The following is a 17,888-nucleotide window of genomic DNA, read 5'->3' as shown; positions in this document are numbered from 1 at the left end:
GTGTTAAAGTTTGTGATTCCCGTAGCATGCACGTATGGTGAATCGTTATGTGATGAAGTCGGAGCATGATTTATTTATTGATTGTGTTCCTTATGAGTGGCTGTCGGGGACGAGCGATGGTCTTTTCCTACCAATCTATCCCCCTAGAAGCATGCGTGTAGTACTTTGTTTCGATAGATAATAGACTTTTGCAATAAGTATGTGAGTTCTTTATGACTAATGTTGAGTCCATGGATTATACGAACTCTCACCCTTCCACCACTGCTAGCCTCTCTAGTAGCACGCAACTTCCGCTGGTGCACTACACCCACCATATACCCTTCCTCAAAACAGCCACCATACCTACCTATTATGGCATTTCCATAATCGTTCCAAGATATATTGCCATGCAACTTCCACCGTTCCATTTATTATCACACACTTCATCATTGTCATATTGTTTTGCATGATCATGTAGTTGACATCGTATTTGTGGAAAATCCACCATTCATATTTTTTATACATGTCTCTCTTGATCATTGCACATCCCGGTACACCGCCGGAGGCATTCATATAGAGTCATAATTTTGTTCTAAGTTGTAATTCTTGAGTTGTAAGTAAATAAAAGTGTGATGATCATCATTATTAGAGCATTGTCCCATGTGAGGAAAGGATGATGGACACTATGATTCCCCCACAAGTCGGGATGAGACTCTGGACGAAAAATAAAAAAAGAGGAAAAGGGATAAAAAGAAAAAAAACAGGCCAAAGATCCCAAAAATGAGAGAAAAGAGAGAAGGGGCAATGCTACTATCCTTTTTCCACACTTGTGCTTCAAAGTAGCACCATGATCTTCATGATAGAGAGTCTCCTATGTTGTCACTTTCATATACTAGTGGGAAATTTTCGTTATATACTTGTATACTCCAATGATGGGCTTCTTCAAAGTGCCCTAGTTCTTCGTGAGCAAGCGAGTTGGATGCACACCCCCTTAGTTTCTTTTTGAGCTTTCATACACTTACAGCTCTAGTGCATCCGTTGCATGGCAATCCCTACTCACTCACATGCATATCTATTGATGGGCATCTCCATAGCCCGTTGATACGCCTAGTTGATGTGAGACTATCTCCTTCTTTTTGTCTTCTCCACAACCACCATATTCTATTCCACCTATAGTGCTATATCCATGGCTCACGCTCATGTATTGCATGAAAGTTGAAAAGGTTTGAGAACATCAAAAGTATGAAACAATTGCTTGGCTTGTCATCAGGGTTGTGCATTGTTTAATACTTTGTGTGATGAAGATGGAGCATAGCTAGACTATATGATTTGTAGGGATAACTTTCTTTGCCATGTTATTTGGAGAAGACATGATTGCTTTATTAGTATGCTTGAAGTATTATAGTTTTTATGTCAATATTAAACTTTTGTTTTGAATCTTATGGATCTTAACATTCATGCCACAATAAAGGAAATTACATGGATAAATATGTTAGGTAGCATTCCACATCAAAAATTCTGTTTTTATCATTTACCTACTCGAGGATGAGCAGGAATTAAGCTTGGGGATGCTTGATACGTCTCCAACGTATCTATAATTTTTGATTGTTCCATGCTATTATATTATCTGTTATGGATGTTTTATATGCATTAATACACTATTTTATATTATTTTTGGGACTAACCTATTAACCTAGAGCCCAGTGCCAGTTTCTGTTTTTCCTTGTTTTTGAGTTTCGCAGAAAAGGAATATCAAATGGAGTCCAAACAGAATAAAACTTTAGGATGATTTTTCTTGGACGAAAAGGTACCTACGAGACTTGGAGTTGAAGTCAGAAGACCCACGAGGCAACGACAAGCCGTAGGGGCACGCCCCTTGTGGCCCCCTCGGGAGTTCACCGACCTCCTTCTTCGTCCTATAAATTCAGATATATTCCCAAACCCTCAGAGGGAGCCACGAAAATACTTTTCCACCGCCGCAACCTTCTGTTCCCGTGAGATCCCATCTTGGGGCCTTTTTCGGCGATCTGCCGGAGGGGGATTCGATCACGGAGGACATCTACATCCACCCTATTGCCCTTCCGATGAAGCGTGAGTAGTTTACCTCAGACCTATGGGTCCATAGCTAGTAGCTAGATGGCTTCTTCTCTTTCTTTGATCTTCAATACCATGTTCTCCTCGATGTTCTTGGAGTTCTATCTGATGTAATATTCTTTTGTGGTGTGTTTGTCGAGATCCAATGAATTGTGGATTTCTGATCAGATTATCTATGAATATTATTTGAATCGTATCTGAATTCTTATCTGCATGATTTGATATCTTTGTATTTCTCTTCGAATTATCGGTTTGGTTTGGCTAACTAGATTGGTATTTCTTGCAATGGGAGAGGTGCTTAGTTTTGGGTTCAATCTTGCTGTGTCCTCACCCAGTGACATAGTGGGGGTAGCGAGGCACGTATTGTATTGTTGCCATCAAGGATAAAAAGATGGGGTTTTCATCATATTGCTTGAGTTTATCCCTCTATATCATGTCATCTTACTTAAGGCGTTACTCCGTTCTTTATGAACTTAATACTCTAGATGCATGCTGGATAGCGGTCAATGTGTGGAGTAATAGTAGTAGATGCAGAATCGTTCCGGTCTACTTGACACCAGGGACCCACCTCTCATTGACAATGGGTGGTTTAATAGATTTTAACTAATCTAACCAATTAAGTTATTAAGAAGGTTAATTAATTACATTACTAATTAATTAGTTATTTATATTTACCTCTTTAATTTTATTTTTTGTTTTAAACTACAAGGGAGGGCCCCAGCTACCAGTGGCCCAGGAGGCCACTGGAGCGGGCGAAATGGGTGCAGGGTTGGGCGTGGGCGCCCGCCCGAACACGCACGGGCGCGTGTGCGTCAGGGCGCCGACACCGGGCGTGTGGTCGGTGGCGCGGCTCGCCGGCCGGCCGTGGAAGGCGGAGGCGACGAAGGGGCGGCGGCGGCACGAGCGGAGGGAGGCCCGGCGGCTAGCGCTAGCGGGGCAGCGGGAGGGCGGCGCAGCGCGACGGGGCTGCAAGGGTGGGGCATGGTCGGCAATGGCCAGAGGCCAGTGCGGCGCGGGCGAGTGCGTGGGGCTAACAGGGGCGGCCGGGAGCGATTCGACATGCGTGGCCGAGGCGCGGCAGGTGCGGCCAGGCACCAGCGAGGGGGGAACGCGCGGGCGGCGCGGCTGGGAAGCACGCCGGCGCGCGCGATGCAGCAACAGACAAGCAGCGGGGCCGGGCTGCTCGCGGGAACGAGCGGGAGGCGGGCGCATGCGCCTAGCGCGAGCGAGGGCGGCCAACGGGGTGAGCGGCTGCGTGGTGGGCGCGGCCACGGGGAGGCAGCAGAGGGCAGCGCCGAGGTGGTCGCGGGCGTGCGGCCGCTGCGGCGTTGCGAGGCGGGAGCGCTGCTGGGCAGCGGTGGCAAGTACAGCAGCAGCAGCATCAGGCGAGCAGGGGGGAGGCCGCGCGCGTGGGCCGGTCGCCGACGGGCGCTGTCAAAAGGGGCAGGGGCGTGGCCAGGGATGCATAGCGCGCGCGGGCACGACGACGGGCGCGTCGGCTGCGAGTACGGGTTTGGTGGTGCGGCGACTACGGCGGTGGAAACGTAAGGGGAACAGGGGAAACGAAGGGGGGCTCACAGTGAGGCACACGGTGGCCGGCAATGGGCTTGGGAGGGCGGCGAATCGGGGAGGCGGAGTTCGTCGATGCCGAGGAGGAAGACGAAGGTGATCCGGTGACGGAGTGCTCCCCGGCTCGCGTTCCTGGGCGTAGAGGAAGTAGCGGACTGCGGCGCGTCTTCTGAGCAGGGTCTCGAGGCGTGGGGAGGATGGTGGTCGCGGCTCCTACGGCGGCGAGGCCCTGACTGCGCTCAGCGAGGTGAGGGGCAGAGCGAGCGAGATGGAGAGGGGGAGGAGCGAGTGGAAGGGGAGGCGTCCCGAGGCGCGCTCGTGGCGGCCTTATCCCCTCCGCGGCGACACTGTCGACGCGGTCTGGCGGGGCGTCGCCCCTGTTGCGACCACGCCAGGGGAACAGGGGAAGGGGAAGCGACCGGGGGGAGGTGGGCTGGCCGCTTGGGGTGGGATGGGCCAAGGCCCAGTGAGAGGGGAGGTCAGGGCTTTTCTTCTCTCTCTTTGCCCTTTTTTTTCTTAAACCCTTTTTGTTTTCTTTTAAATTGTAGAACTAAAAGAGTTTTGATAGAAGAGACTTGTCAACTAAAACAAGCACATTAATTATAGGAGTCACAAAAAGTTTAACGCCGAAAGTAGTTGTCTAACTATTTTTAGAATTGAAAAGGCCAATTTTTGAAGTTGATGGATCCTAAATAATTACCAGGGGCACTTTCGGAATCCAAAAGAAGTTGGTTCCAACATGAAAAATATCCAGCGATTATTTTCCACACTTTGAACATTTTAGTTTTCATGTTTGGCAAATTTGAATTTTTTACTTTGAATTTTGAGTTTGAACATGAATAGTGACTTGGATCAAGTGGGGATTAGCAACAGTAATTTGATGACATGGCACTATTAACAAGGGATTACTGTAGCATGACACGGGGGGGTGTTACAGTTGGCATACAAACACACGAAGACCGTATGCCTAGAAAGGTGGGTCATCATAATGCACTTAGTTGAGCCTAGTATAATTAGGATTTGTGCTTGAAAAGTATCCTCTTAGTTTATTTCTACATTAGGATAAAGTCGGATCCGTATAAGTTTTTAAAACACCTATTTAAACCCCCTCTAGGCGACATCTGGTCCTTTCACCTGGCCGAACTCTATCTTCTCCCTTTGCACATGTATCCATATCTTGTAACTTTCCTCCTTCTTCACCTCCTTGGCGGCAAAAAAATGCACATCTAAGTGGCGGACATTTTGCTTGTTGTGCCTTCACGCACCACCTTCGTTTTCTCCCACTTGTTTCCCATCACTTGCCAGTTTCTCTTCTGCATGGTTGCTTGCATGTCCGCCCCATCATCTTATTCTCCTTCGTCATCCAATCAAATTGATTGAGCGGAGCTAGATCTATCATTTTTCTTCATCTTCTTTGTGGCATTTTCAATATCCTTGAGGACGGCCTACCATTTGGGTTTCCCATTAAATTTCATCTAACAATGTGAAGAAGCGGATGCCTTCTTCTCCACTTGATGGTACAATGTCGCCGCCAAATTTGCATGGATTTGAACACCGATGCCACCTTGGTTCCGGCCAACAACTTGTGTGATAACCAGCAAATTTTAGTGCGCGATGTTTGCCCAAATTCAAACACCGAGGAATTGGTATCCTCCATGGTAAATTGCTAAGACTCTTGACCATCATATATCATGTCATGCAATACTTGTTCCTACAATATGCGTTGTTGTCTAACTACTGTCTTACAAGTTTGATCCGTGCAACAAAAGAATTAAGGAATGCAAGTAGGAAAGGGGCAACGATTCTACTAGGTCTTGGTCAGGCATTTCATTGAACAGCTTGTGGGCATGCCCGGAGCCGATATTGCCCGAGGTCGCCCGATGCATCTGGAGCTGTGACGAGTCGGCTATCGTGGACGCATTGGGACGGCTTGCGAGAAGCTCAAATCTAGGATGCCCGTCCACTAGGAGGGCAGAATGGAGTCGGGCTCCACCGACAAGTTGTTTGTCCTCGCGGCCATGACCTCCGGATTCGTGGCTATCGCGACAAGTCAATGTCCTCAGCGGTGAGCATGAAGGGCATCTCAGGATCGTCCACCTCCGCAGCTGCCTTCGCCGCGACCTCACACTCATGCTGTCTCCAGTAGCAGTCCTTCCGGTCAAGGTTCTCCACCTTGTAAGGAACCGCTAGGCCGAGGAGACTGGTCGATTCCGCCGAGGCATCATCCGTGGTCGTGGTGGCGAACAGGGTTGTCGGCGACGACATTGACGACGACGTGGGGGGAAAGCAGGGTGGGAGCATGAGGGTTCGATCGAACAGGTGTGGGAGAAGTCAATTTTGAGAGCATTTGGGATCTCTAGCTTTGTCGGAACCAACGTGGCGGCTGTGTTCGGACGCCCCCTTATCTGCCCCAGATATGGGCTGAATATAGGGAGTGCAGTCAGTCTGGATGTTTGGACAGATTTGCGAGGTCCAGTTGGTTGCGTTTTCTGCATCTAATCAGTGATCAGATAGCGCATTTGGTGCGGATAGCGAGGGCTCCGGTTGTAGACGCTGTTAGAGCATCTCCAGTCGTTCGGCCCCCAAGGGCTTGAAATAGCGCCGCCCTGGGGGCGAACCGGCGATAAATTCAGCGTGGGGGTGATCGGGCTCCCAGTCGCCGCCCCGAGGCGCCGATTTCGGCCCACTTTTGGCGCAAATTGGCCCACTTTTCAGCCCACTTTCGGCGGAAATTGGCCCACTATCGGCGCAAATTGACCGATTTCGGCCCATATTCTGCGTGCTTCGGCGCAAATTCAATAGAAGCTATTTTTTTATCACATAGTTCATCAAAGAAAATCAATAGAAATCAAATAGTTCAATACAAATTATATTGTTCAACAAATAAAAACTTGTATTTCATCACACGTCGAGCTAGGCGTTGCCCTTGAGCCTCCGTAGGTGCTCCACCAGATCCTGCTGCAGTTGTTTTTTCTCGAATACGCAAAGTTTGCGTATCATTCCATTGATAGAAGAAGAAGAAGAATCAGTACAGGGGGTACAACACGTGACACGAACGCAAGTAGGCATGAACATGGTGCCCGGAGCAGAGAGACAAGGGATGCTCGGCCCAAACAGAAGATACATCACAGCTAAACCCACTAGACCCGAGCCAATAGCGGCGCTACCAAAGCCAATGAGAACTACAACATCTTCCGAGCCAAAACCGGGGACACCGCGAGCGAGCAAGATAGTGCCTTCAAGAAGGAGAACGGTGCCGAGACTCCGTCACTATCCGGTCCGGGAGACCCGGATCTAGGGTTTCCCCCGAGCTTGAAGAGGGGCCCAACTAAAGAAGGCCTTGGCAGCGCCTCCAAGGAGGAAAACGACACCCGCGGGCGCCATCGCTGCCAGCACCGGCGAGCCGAGCAGGGATCTCTCCCTGGCCTGAAGTTGAGTGATCCCATTGCCGCCGAATCCTGGGATCGAAGATGGGAGGCTAACGCCGGTTGGAATCACCGAGTCATGGGGGGTTGGCGGGGCTGCACCTGCCGTCGGAGGGTGGCACCACCTCCACACCCAAGGGCACAGGATCTGGCCAACGGGGAGGCTTCGAGGCGTATATGGTAGGGCGGGCGACGAGGCAAACCACGTGGGAGGGTCTTGCCGCGACGGCGTCCAGCAACGCCGGCAAGCAAGGACTGGAAGCACGCAGATCTGAGCTGCCGTGGCCTTGACAGTCGGGATCTCGGCGAGCCAGGTAGGCTGGAAGGGGCGCAGCTACCCGGTCGCCGGGCCGGAGCAGCCTGGTGGAGAACGCCGGCAGCGAGGGACACCGGAGAGACGCGGGCCTGTAGCCGCCGGGGCCGGAACCGCACCAACAAAGACCCGCTGCGAGGGGCCCCGAGCTAGCCACAACCGCGTACACGTCGCCGCCTCCGCGCGAGATCCATCACCGTTGCTTGGGGAAGGGGAGGGCCGCCGGAGACGAGGGGGCTGCCTGCACGAGAGGGCAGACCGCGAATGCCCCGCATTCGGCCGTCACCGTAGACTGCAGGTTCAAGCAGCAGCTGGAGGGGGGAGGCCCGAGAATCGCCGAAAAAGACCGGGTCGCGGGCAGGGAGGGAGGCGCGAGGAGACGGGGTTTGCGGCGGCCGAGGATGGCGAGGCAGGGGGCCACGGCTGGCCAGCGACGCGCGGGGCCAGGCCGCCCCGGGAGGGCCGGATCCGCCCCCGCCGGACCAGCAGGGGGGCGCCGCGGCTGGACGGAGTGGCAGGCAGAGCGTCGGGAGGCGTTGGGGGGCACGAGGGCCCCGAGCCGCCCCGCCGCCACCTTCCTGGGGTCCGGCCTGGCTTCGCCGGCGGGCCCTTCGGCGGCGGCGATGCGGGGTAGCTCGGCGGCGGGGACTCCTTGCGGCGGCGGCTAGGGTTCCCCCCGCGTCGCCCTCTGCACCTGTGGGTCTCGGATCTCCTGACGCATATTAAGGAAGGCACTCCAGGTTACCGGTAGCTGGTGATCAACTTTGGCAAGAGGACCCTGCCTATAATATGGTTCAGTGTCAAACAATGGCTCTTCCTACTCGCTCTCAATGATCATGTTGTGCAAGATGACACAGCAAGTTATGATCTCCCACATTTGATCTTTCAACCAGGTCTGAGCGGGGTATCGGACACAGCAAATCGATATTGGAGCACACCAAATGCCCGCTCGACATCCTTCCTGCAAGCTTCCTGACACTTGGCAAAGTGGGAGTTCTTGCCTCCTGGCATAGAGCTCGAGATAGTCTTCACAAATGTGGACCATCTCGGATAGATGTCATCTGCTAGGCAGTATCCCTTGTTGTAGTGCCGTCCATTGACCTCGAAGTTCACCGGAGGAGAATGGCCTTCAAAAAGCTTGGCAAAGACAGGGGAGCACTGCAGTATGTTAATGTCATTGTGAGTTCGTGGCATACCAAAGAAGGAGTGCCAAATCTAGAGGTCATGTGTGGCCACCGCCTCAAGTACCACACTGCAACCGCCTTTGTACATCCCCTGCCAAGCAAATGGACAGTTTTTCCATTTCCAATGCATCCAGTCGATGCTTCCAAGCATCCCAGGAAATCCTCTTGCTGCATTCTGTGCTAGGATCCGAGCAGTGTCTCCAGCATTGGGTGATCGCAAGTATTGCGGTCCAAACAATGCCACCACTGCCCTGCAGAACTTGTAGAAACACTCAATGGTCGTGGACTCGGCCATGCATCCATAGTCTTCCAGTGAATCGTCGGGAGTTCCGTATGCAAGCATCCTCATAGTTGTCGTGCACTTCTGGAGTGAGGTGAATCCAAGTGTGCCGGTGCAATCCTTCTTGCACTTGAAGTAGTTGTCGAACTCACAGATTGAATTCACAATCCTGAGGAAGAGCTTTCGGCTCGTCCGATAATGACGCCGAAATACTTTGTCGCCGTGCAGTGGAGCGTCGGCGAAGTAGTCGGAGTAGAGCAAGCAATAGCCTTCCAGTCGATGCCTCTGCTTTGCCTTCAGCCGGCCCGGCGCCGAGCCACCTCGCCGCGGCTTTGCATTGCTCACGAGCAGGCTGGCCAGGGCGGCGAGGACCATGAGATGCTCTTCGTCCTGGGCGTCGGCATCGGCTTCCTCCTCCAGCAGCGCCGCGAGCGCCTCCTCGTTGTCGGAGTCCATCGTTGAGCAGACAAATCGCCGAACACCTAGCGGGCGTAGTAGGCGCGCAGCCGCCGGTATTCCGGCCCATCATGGCCGGAGCGCCGGAAAGCTCGCGCAGGAACGGGGTGGAGGATGCCGCGGCGGAACCCTCTCTTTTCCGGCGGGGGAATGTCCTATCTAGCGGCGGTGGGTTGGTGGGCTCCGCCGGGATCGGCAAGGTAGCGGGAGGGCGTGCCGGGGGGGGGGGGTGCGCGTATCTGGACGTGCAAGATGCATTTTCGCCTGACAGTGGTGGCCCAGGCGCGGTTTTCCCTTCCGTCGGAGGCCCCAAGCGCCCACTGCACTGGGTTCGGCCTTGGGATCGCTGGGCCAAAAAACGGACCGAGCCGGCGGATTTCGGAGTCCTGATGACACGACTGGGTTTTTTTTTACACCGGCGTGAAAAAAGTGGGCGCGAAAAAAGTCGGCCTGTGGCCTGGAGATGCTATTAGAGGGCTGCGAACGACCGGCGTCCGGCGTTGGATCCGCTCTCCGCCGTGGTGATGAATGGTGTGACAAGGCAGGTCGGCGCCTCGTTAGACTGGCTGCAAGAGCCGGCGGAGGCAGGACAACCGCTGTCAGTTAAGTCCAGGCGGCGGCGTTCGTAAAAAACACATGTCCCTCCAGCGGCTCAAGTGAAATTGTTTGTCACGGACGTCCCTGAGATTGGATTTGGAGCCATGGACTTGTGATCCCAGGAGACGAGGTCACGGAGGGAGTACTCACTTTCGTCGGCACTTGGCCTCTGTTTAGCCAAAGCACTAGCTAATGGAAACAGGGGGAAATCGATCGATTAATCTCTCTTCCCCTCCAATCCCCCACCCCACGACGTCACTCACACCCGGGGAAATCCCCCCCACCCTCACTCCCCTCCCCACTGTCTCCGCCCCCAAATCTCCACCCCTCCAATGGCTTCCCCTTCCCGCCCCGTCCTCACCACCCAGCTGCTCCTCCTCCTCCTCCTGCTGCTCCGCAATGCCGCCGGCGCCGCGGCCGCGTCCTCCTCGGTGAACCCGTTCACGGCCAAGGCGGCCTTCATCCGCTACTGGAACCGCAAGGTGCCCAACAACCGCCCCCACCCGGCCTTCTTCGTCTCTAAGCTCTCCCCGCTGCCGGCCGCCGACGCTGCATCCTTCCCCTCCTCGCTCCCCGACATCACCGCCCGCCTACCCACACTCTGCTCCAAGGCTGCTCTGCTCTGCCCGTCCTCTGATGTGGCGTCGCTGGCGGACCGGAAGGGCCAGTTCAAGAGCTACAGCGACGCCAACTTCACCAACTACGGCTCCGGCGCTGGCGCCGGCACCGACGGGTTCAGCAGCTACTCCCCGGACGTCAACGTCGCCGCCGACTCGTTCCGCCGCTACGGCCGGGACTCGTCGGGGCGGGCCGACTCCTTCACCGGCTACGAGGCCAACGGCAACGTCGTCACCGCCAACTTCACCTCCTACGCCGGCGGCGCCACTGGCGGGTCGGGCTCCTTCACGGCCTACGCCGCGGACACCAACGTCCCGGAATCCAAGTTCACCAACTACGACGCCGGGGCCAATGGCCGGACCCGCGGGTTCACATCCTACTCCCAGGAGGCCAACCACGGGGAGAGCAGCTTCGCCGGCTATGGCAAGAGCGCCAACAGCCTGCGGGAGACTTTCACCTCCTACGGCGGCGACACCAACACCCTCAGCTCCGGCTTCGCCAACTACGGCGAGTCCGCCAACGGCGCCACAGACACCTTCACGGGATACGGTGTCGAGGGGAACGTGCCCGAGAACACGTTCCGGAGCTACGGTGCCGGCGGCAATGCCGGAGTGGACACGTTCAAGGGGTACCGCGATGACGCCAATGTCGGGGACGACAGCTTCGCCTCCTACGCCAAGGGTGCCAACGGCGGGGCCGCCGAGTTCCAGAGCTACGGTGGCTCGGGCAACCAGGGCAGCGTCGCCTTCAAAGGCTACGGCGAAGGCACCAACCGCAACCACCACATTGGGTTCAAGCAGTACGCCGGAGACAATACCACGTTCAAGGGGTACGCCAAGACCGGCATCGACTTCAAGGCGTATCACAACACGTCAAGCACAGTGTCAGTGTCGGCGGAGGCAACCACATCCGAGCATCGGCATATGAAGTGGTCTCCAGAGCCAGGCAAGTTCTTCAGGGAGAGGGAGCTGGTGGCCGGGAACCGAATGCCCATGCCGGACATCAGGGACAAGATGCCACCCAGGGCATTCCTGCCGAGAGACATTGCCGGGAAGATACCATTCGAGCCGAATGCCGTGTCAGAGGTCTTCAGGGTGCCCCTGGACACGGCGATGGGCAAGGCAGTGGCATCCACGGTAGCCGAGTGCGAGCGCGCGCCCAGCCAGGGCGAGACCAAGAGGTGCGCGACCTCAGCTGAGGACATTGTGGACTTTGCTGTGGAGATGCTAGGCAGTGACATTGTTGTGCACAGCACGGCCTCCACGGCGGGCAGCGGCGCGGACATCAGGCTGGGCAATGTCACCGGAGTGCACGGTGGCAAGGTGACACGGCCTGTATCATGCCACCAGAGTCTGTTCCCGTACCTGGTGTACTACTGCCACTCAGTGCCCAAGGCGCGGGTGTACGAGGCCGATATCACCGCCGCCGACTCCGGTCAGAAGATCAATCACGGGGTGGCCATCTGTCACCTTGATACTTCTGATTGGAGCCCGGCTCATGGAGCGTTCATCGCCCTTGGTGGTAAACCCGGCAAAATAGAGGTTTGCCATTGGATCTTCGAGGGCGACATGACATGGACAGTCGCAGATTGATGCTGCCATGACAACTGCTTAATCTTCCTCTTGTCGAACTAAGACAAGTACTTTTACCAAGTTCCATCTCTTCTTCTTTTGCAACCTTAATGGTTTAAGAATTGTTCACTCTGTGTGGTAGAAAAAGGGTTGGTTCATCATCAAATGTAAACTGTAAATCCTGGAAATCTGGGTGAGCTGAGTAATTTGATTTTCTTGATCAAATTGCCTTTGTTGTGGTAAAAGAAAAGAATTCTAGTTATCTATATCAAATTCCTACTTGATAAAGGTGTGTACTAGTAATGCATTCTGTCATTTTCCTGTATGTAGCACACCAGGTGTCAAATAGTTTAATTCATGATCTAAAAAAGGGCAAGTATCAAGTGTCAGCATGTAACTTAAGCGGTACGTGATTTGGATTTGGGTCATGTCCTGTATGTGCCATCTTCCAATTTTCTATTGTCCAAAAAGAACATAAGTGATGAAAATAAGTGTGAGCTGACAGAAGTCCCTTTATTTTAGGTCTGTCATCTTCATCATTACAAGTGATTTTTGGAATTGGATTCTTGGTGCGATCGACATGGGTAACGAAAAGGCAGCTTCCAATAGCCCCACAATGATCATGCATGGCATGCCACTTCTCTGGGAATCTTGGGGAAGTGACCCTCTTGAATTTGCAACGAGGCCGCCGAGCTAAGCCAGGGCGGCTGACGGCGGTGACGGAGGAGCTCCTTCCTCTCGTGGTGCGGGGCACCTTTGACGAGCGGGAGCGCGTGCTCCTCGATCTGGGTCTCCACCCCACATTGGATTGCTTCCTGGCGATGGCGCATGGCGGCGGCGATGTTGTAGCACCATGGAGGGCCTGTTCTCCTGCACGAGGTGGATGTGGAAGGGCTGGTCCACGGTCAGTACCAGCCGGATTTGGCTTTCGTGGTCGGCGTGTAGCGTGGGGTGAGGTACTGGGGTCCATGACGGCGCGGGCAACTCCGGGTGAAACCCTAGATCTTTCTGGGATCGAGCGATGGCCGTGCTTCTACGTCGTAGTCACTCTTGAGGGCATCGGTTCGGGAGTTTACTCCAGTTGGAGGGACCATCGGGAGACGGCGATGTACGTCTTTACGGCGAGGCTCCGCGTGGATCCAATTAATGGCGAGATTGAGGTGGCACGATAGCCAATGAAATTGTGCCGACTTCGGTTACGGTGGATGATGGCGGCGTCTCCGACATCACTTCCTTGTTGAGGCATCGTTGTCGCTTGGTATGCTCCGGGGGAAACACTAGATCTAGGACTCCTGGATCAGAAGATGGTGGCACCTTCGTTTTTAGGTTTACGAGGCCGAAATTACCACCGCCAACTCTGATCAGAAGATCAATCATGGGGTGGCGATCTGTTAATCAATCATGGGGTGGCGATCTGTTACCTTGACACTTCTGACGCAAGCCTGGCTCATGGAGCGTTTTTAGCAGAAACCATAGAACAATCGTTCTACGATATTTTTATTAAATAATTAAACAAAGTACAGGGTAACTAGTAAAATTAACCATTGCCGGTTTTGGGAAACATAAGAAAAACAGAGTTAATCCGGGTCCATGAACTGTGCAACCCAACTCCTTATCTTGTCTGCTTTATTTGGTTTTGCTCTTAGTTCTGATGCCCATAATCCTTCCTTGAGATAAAACTTCCATGTATTAAAGTGTGGGGCTGCTGATCTGAAAATTTTATCGTTCCTGACAGACCAAATACCCCAACAGCTCATGATGATCATATCCAGTGCTATATCTGATGGAAGTATGTGCAGTGTTAGCATGATCTCATCATGTGTTGATATACCTCTTTTGTTTATCTTGCATGAGATAATCCCAAGCATCTTATGGCAAATGGGCAATCCCAGAATAGGTGAAGTGTTGTTTCCTCAGTCTTGTCTGCACAGAGCACACAACTATAATCCTCCAAGTACATATTCTTGTGGTGCAATAGGTTCCTTGTGTTTAATCCGTCTTGGTATAGCATCTAAAAGAAGATCTTGTGTCTGAGCCTGCATGATGTGTTCCACGGGAGCTTGTAAATGCTTTGGGGAACTTTTGTCTTCTTGAGTGCTCTATACATCTTCATGGATGAATAAGTGTTGCTGTTCCAGGAATAATGCCACATGTCTTGCTCATCACTTGCCATTCTGGTACCAAGAAATTCCTCCAATGTGTTGAATTGCTGATAAGCCTGGAGTGATAGTGGCCTATGGAAATGCTGACTGGTGTCTGGTTGTTCAATAACCTTAGATAGAGTGATGTCTCCATTAATGGCAAAGGAATATAGCTATGGGAATGTGAGCGATAGAGGTTTTCCAATCCAGTTATCAGTCCAAAACAGAGTTGTGTCTCCTATTCCCGCCTTGCATATAGCATGTTGTTTAAAACAAGGGAGAAGTCTGGAAACAGTTCTCCGCCAGAAAGATCCCACATTTCTGTCACCAGGCAGTGTTGTTTGGTAGTAAGTCTCCCAAATGATGTTAACCCAAGAAATGTCTTCTTTATTGAGGAATTTGTGAAGAAATTTCATCAAGAGAGCTTGGTTGTGCGTGCCAATGTCCAATACTCCTAGTCCCCCACACTACTAGAGAAAACCTTATACACAGAACCTTAGCAGTAGCGCGGGTTAAAATGACGCGCTACTGGTACTTAGCAGTAGCGCGTGTCCTCGTAAGGCGCTACTGCTATAGATATAGCAGTAGCGCGGCAAGGACAAAGTGCGCTACTACTAATATTGCCACACCATTGCCACCAGGCAAAGTGTAGTACTAGCGCGTTCCCCTGAGACGCGCTACTGCTAGGTAGTTTAGCAGTAGCGCTTTCGCCTAGCACGCGCTACTGCTAAACCCATCCCATCTTCTCCACTGGCCATCCCTCACTCTGATCCCCTCTCCACTCCCACTCTCACTCTCCCCTCACCGTTCCACCACCGCCGACGTTCGGCCCTCCCCCGCCGCCGCATTGCCGCCGCCGCCCTCGCTCCTCCTTCCTCGGTATGCGGCGCCCCTCCTCCTCCTCCTCCTCCTCCCACCGCCCTCCTCCCTTCTCCTCCGGCCGCGCCCTCCTTCCTCCTCTGATCGCGCCCTCCTCCATCCTCCTCCCTCCTCCTCCCACTGCCCTCCTCCCCCTCGTCCCACCTCCTTCTCCCTCCTCCTCTCTCCTCCCTCCTCCCACCCCTTCCTCCATCCTGCCTCCCTCCATCTCTCCTCATTGATAATGTGGTTTTTTCACTATTTTTTCAATACAATAGAATTTAGTAAGTGCTTAATTTAGTTATGTTAGGTTTATTAATAGAACTGGTTTCACATAGTTTTTTTTACTGCTTTTTCAATACAATAGAATTTAGTAAGTGCTTAATTTAGTTATGTTAGGTTTATTAATAGAACTAGTTTCACTAAGGTATTTTTAGTGAATGTTAGGGCTAGAACTACGATGTTTCAGACATAGGGTTTCACTGAGGTATTTTTAGTAAATGTTAGGGCTAGAACTAGGACGTTTTAGACATAGTTTGTAATTTTAGTAATATAAAAAAGTTTTATTAATAGAACATTTTAGTAATAGAAAACTAGTGAATATGTTTTTTGAATATAAAATGTTTTTGGATATGATAGAAAACTAGTGAATAGGTATAGAAATTTTTTGTAATTTTCTTTTTCAATATAGAAATGTATTGGAAAATTTAATTATTTTTATGTCATTATCACTTTGTCATCAAAGAATGCTATATGAGATTTGATGATCTAAAATTTTCACTCGGTGGAATATGCAGGCTTTGTAGAGTCGTGTCTCCTTGGAGTGATCGTCATCCGAGCTACCTCTAGCTACTTCCTCTACACCCGAGTCGGTGATTTAAAAGCCCACCTCCTCCTTCTCTACTCCTCGGTGTGTTGAATAGAGTAGAACTAGGGTATTTAGTCGGTGAGCTCATGTGCTAATGCTTATGATAGTTGATCCGGATGGAATTGCAAGTTTAAGCATCGTTGATGTGTATGGACATCTTTGTATCGCAGGGAAAATCCGAGTGGCCTATGTTTTGCCAGAATGTTGATTCATTTCCGTTCCGACAAATTTCAGGCGCTCAATATGTCATATTTTAGCAAAGTTCATGCCGGATTTTTCCGTGAATTTAAGCATGACTTGTGCTAGAATATGTAGGAAATATTGAGTGCCCCGGATTTGCTAGAAAGAGAATTAAACGACATTTCGAGTTGACTTTAAGTCTGTCGGGGCTCCATACATGACAGTCAAAAAATCGGTGAGGGAGAGTCTCCACCATATATGAGAGAAGAAGAATGCTAACTGTTGTCGTGGGGGTCGCTTCTCCTTCTTCTCTTTGTGCTAGACCTTTGTTATGCACTAGGGGAAGGAGTAGCGACCATCATCGACGGTCAAAAAATCAGTGAGGGAGTGTCCACCATATATGAGAGAAGAAGAATGCCGACTGTTGTCATGGGGGTCGCTTCTCCTTCTTTTCCTTGTGCTATATATTTGTAATGCACTAGGGAAAGGAGGAGTAGTGACCATCACCGACGGTCGCAATATCAGAGAGGGAGTACCCACCATATACTGAGTTGAGAGTTTAGGAAGGAAGACTCGACAGACCTAAAGTCAACCCCTTGCATATTGAGTAATAGTGATGTGTGTGTTGAGTTTCCTGGTAGTTGCCTTCGATCGATTTTCAATTAATGTTTCAACTATGAACATAGGAAATGTCTGACGACGAAAATGAATTCGGTATGTGCAAATACTGCGAAGACGAGGGCGGCCTGTGCGACAGGCCTCACCTAGTTGGTGGTAGGCACTTCAGCATCGGATGAGCCCTTCGAAGTGGATACAATAAGTCACAACGACAAGTCTTTTTTCATAATTAAGCATGACTTCTGCTTCTTTTGCTTCAACTTATAATTTTAATTTTTTACTATTCTACTAGCGTATCCCCTGCCATGCAAGAATTTATGTCTTAGATAAGATTGGTTTCAGTACTACGGAAAGTATGGAGGTAAAGAGAGTTCACTTAAGGACCGAGCATGGTTATACTTTTGCCGTAAAATTATACAATGCAGACACCTACACCTATTTTGAATACAAAAATTGGAGAGAACTATGCAAGGCTTATGCATTTGAGCCTGATATGCTTATCACCTTTGATATTCGTCCGGAAGATGAAATTGAAGGTAATATCGACATCTGGGTCGATGTGCAGACGCCTCCAGTTCTACCATTATGTGAGTTTCTCAACCATATTTATGTCTTGGATATTGTTTATTTAAAAATAGCTGACAACTAATTTCTATTGACAGGTTATTTCCATTCAAGTAAACATGTCCGGCGCTTGGTAGACAGCACCTACTACTGTCCTGGGGCTGAACTAAACTGCGAGGAGATAAGTCATTATGTTTCATGGCTTGAGGATCTCGATGCTGTCAAGACAAGTTATTTTCCTGGACTTCGAAATATTAGTACTCAAAACGTGCGACCACTAGTCTGCGTATTGAACTACTGTCACATCTATTTAGGAAAGATGGTAAGATTTTTACTATTTGTCCTCAGTGCATCTTTTGCATACATTATTTTTAAGCTAAACTTCATTGCTAAGTATGTTACTACGATGTTCTTCAACAAGGACTCCCAATGAATGTTGTGCCTCATTGGATCGAGCCTAAAGGTCGCATGACAATGGTTAGCTTACGACCAAGACATCCTACATTGCACATGAGTGCATTCAAGATTTCTCGAAGCGAGCAAGTCTTAATAGTTAAAGACTGGAGCAAAATT

The 17,888-nt window shown here is 51.2% G+C and overlaps 1 protein-coding gene across 1 annotated transcript; it reads left to right on the top strand.

Moving 5' to 3' along the window:
- Positions 1-10,152: 10,152 nt before the first annotated feature.
- Positions 10,153-12,365, top strand: LOC123096289 (BURP domain-containing protein 12). The gene has a single exon (XM_044517981.1). It carries the CDS (start codon positions 10,230-10,232, stop codon positions 12,105-12,107), a length of 1,878 nt encoding a protein of 625 aa, XP_044373916.1. The 5' UTR covers positions 10,153-10,229; the 3' UTR covers positions 12,108-12,365.
- Positions 12,366-17,888: the final 5,523 nt, after the last annotated feature.

Source organism: Triticum aestivum, chromosome 4D (genome assembly GCF_018294505.1).
Source record: "Triticum aestivum cultivar Chinese Spring chromosome 4D, IWGSC CS RefSeq v2.1, whole genome shotgun sequence".
NCBI classification, from domain to species: Eukaryota; Viridiplantae; Streptophyta; class Magnoliopsida; order Poales; family Poaceae; genus Triticum; species Triticum aestivum.
The sequence above is the reverse complement of the archived record's forward strand: the minus strand, read 5'-3'. Positions and strand labels throughout refer to the sequence as shown.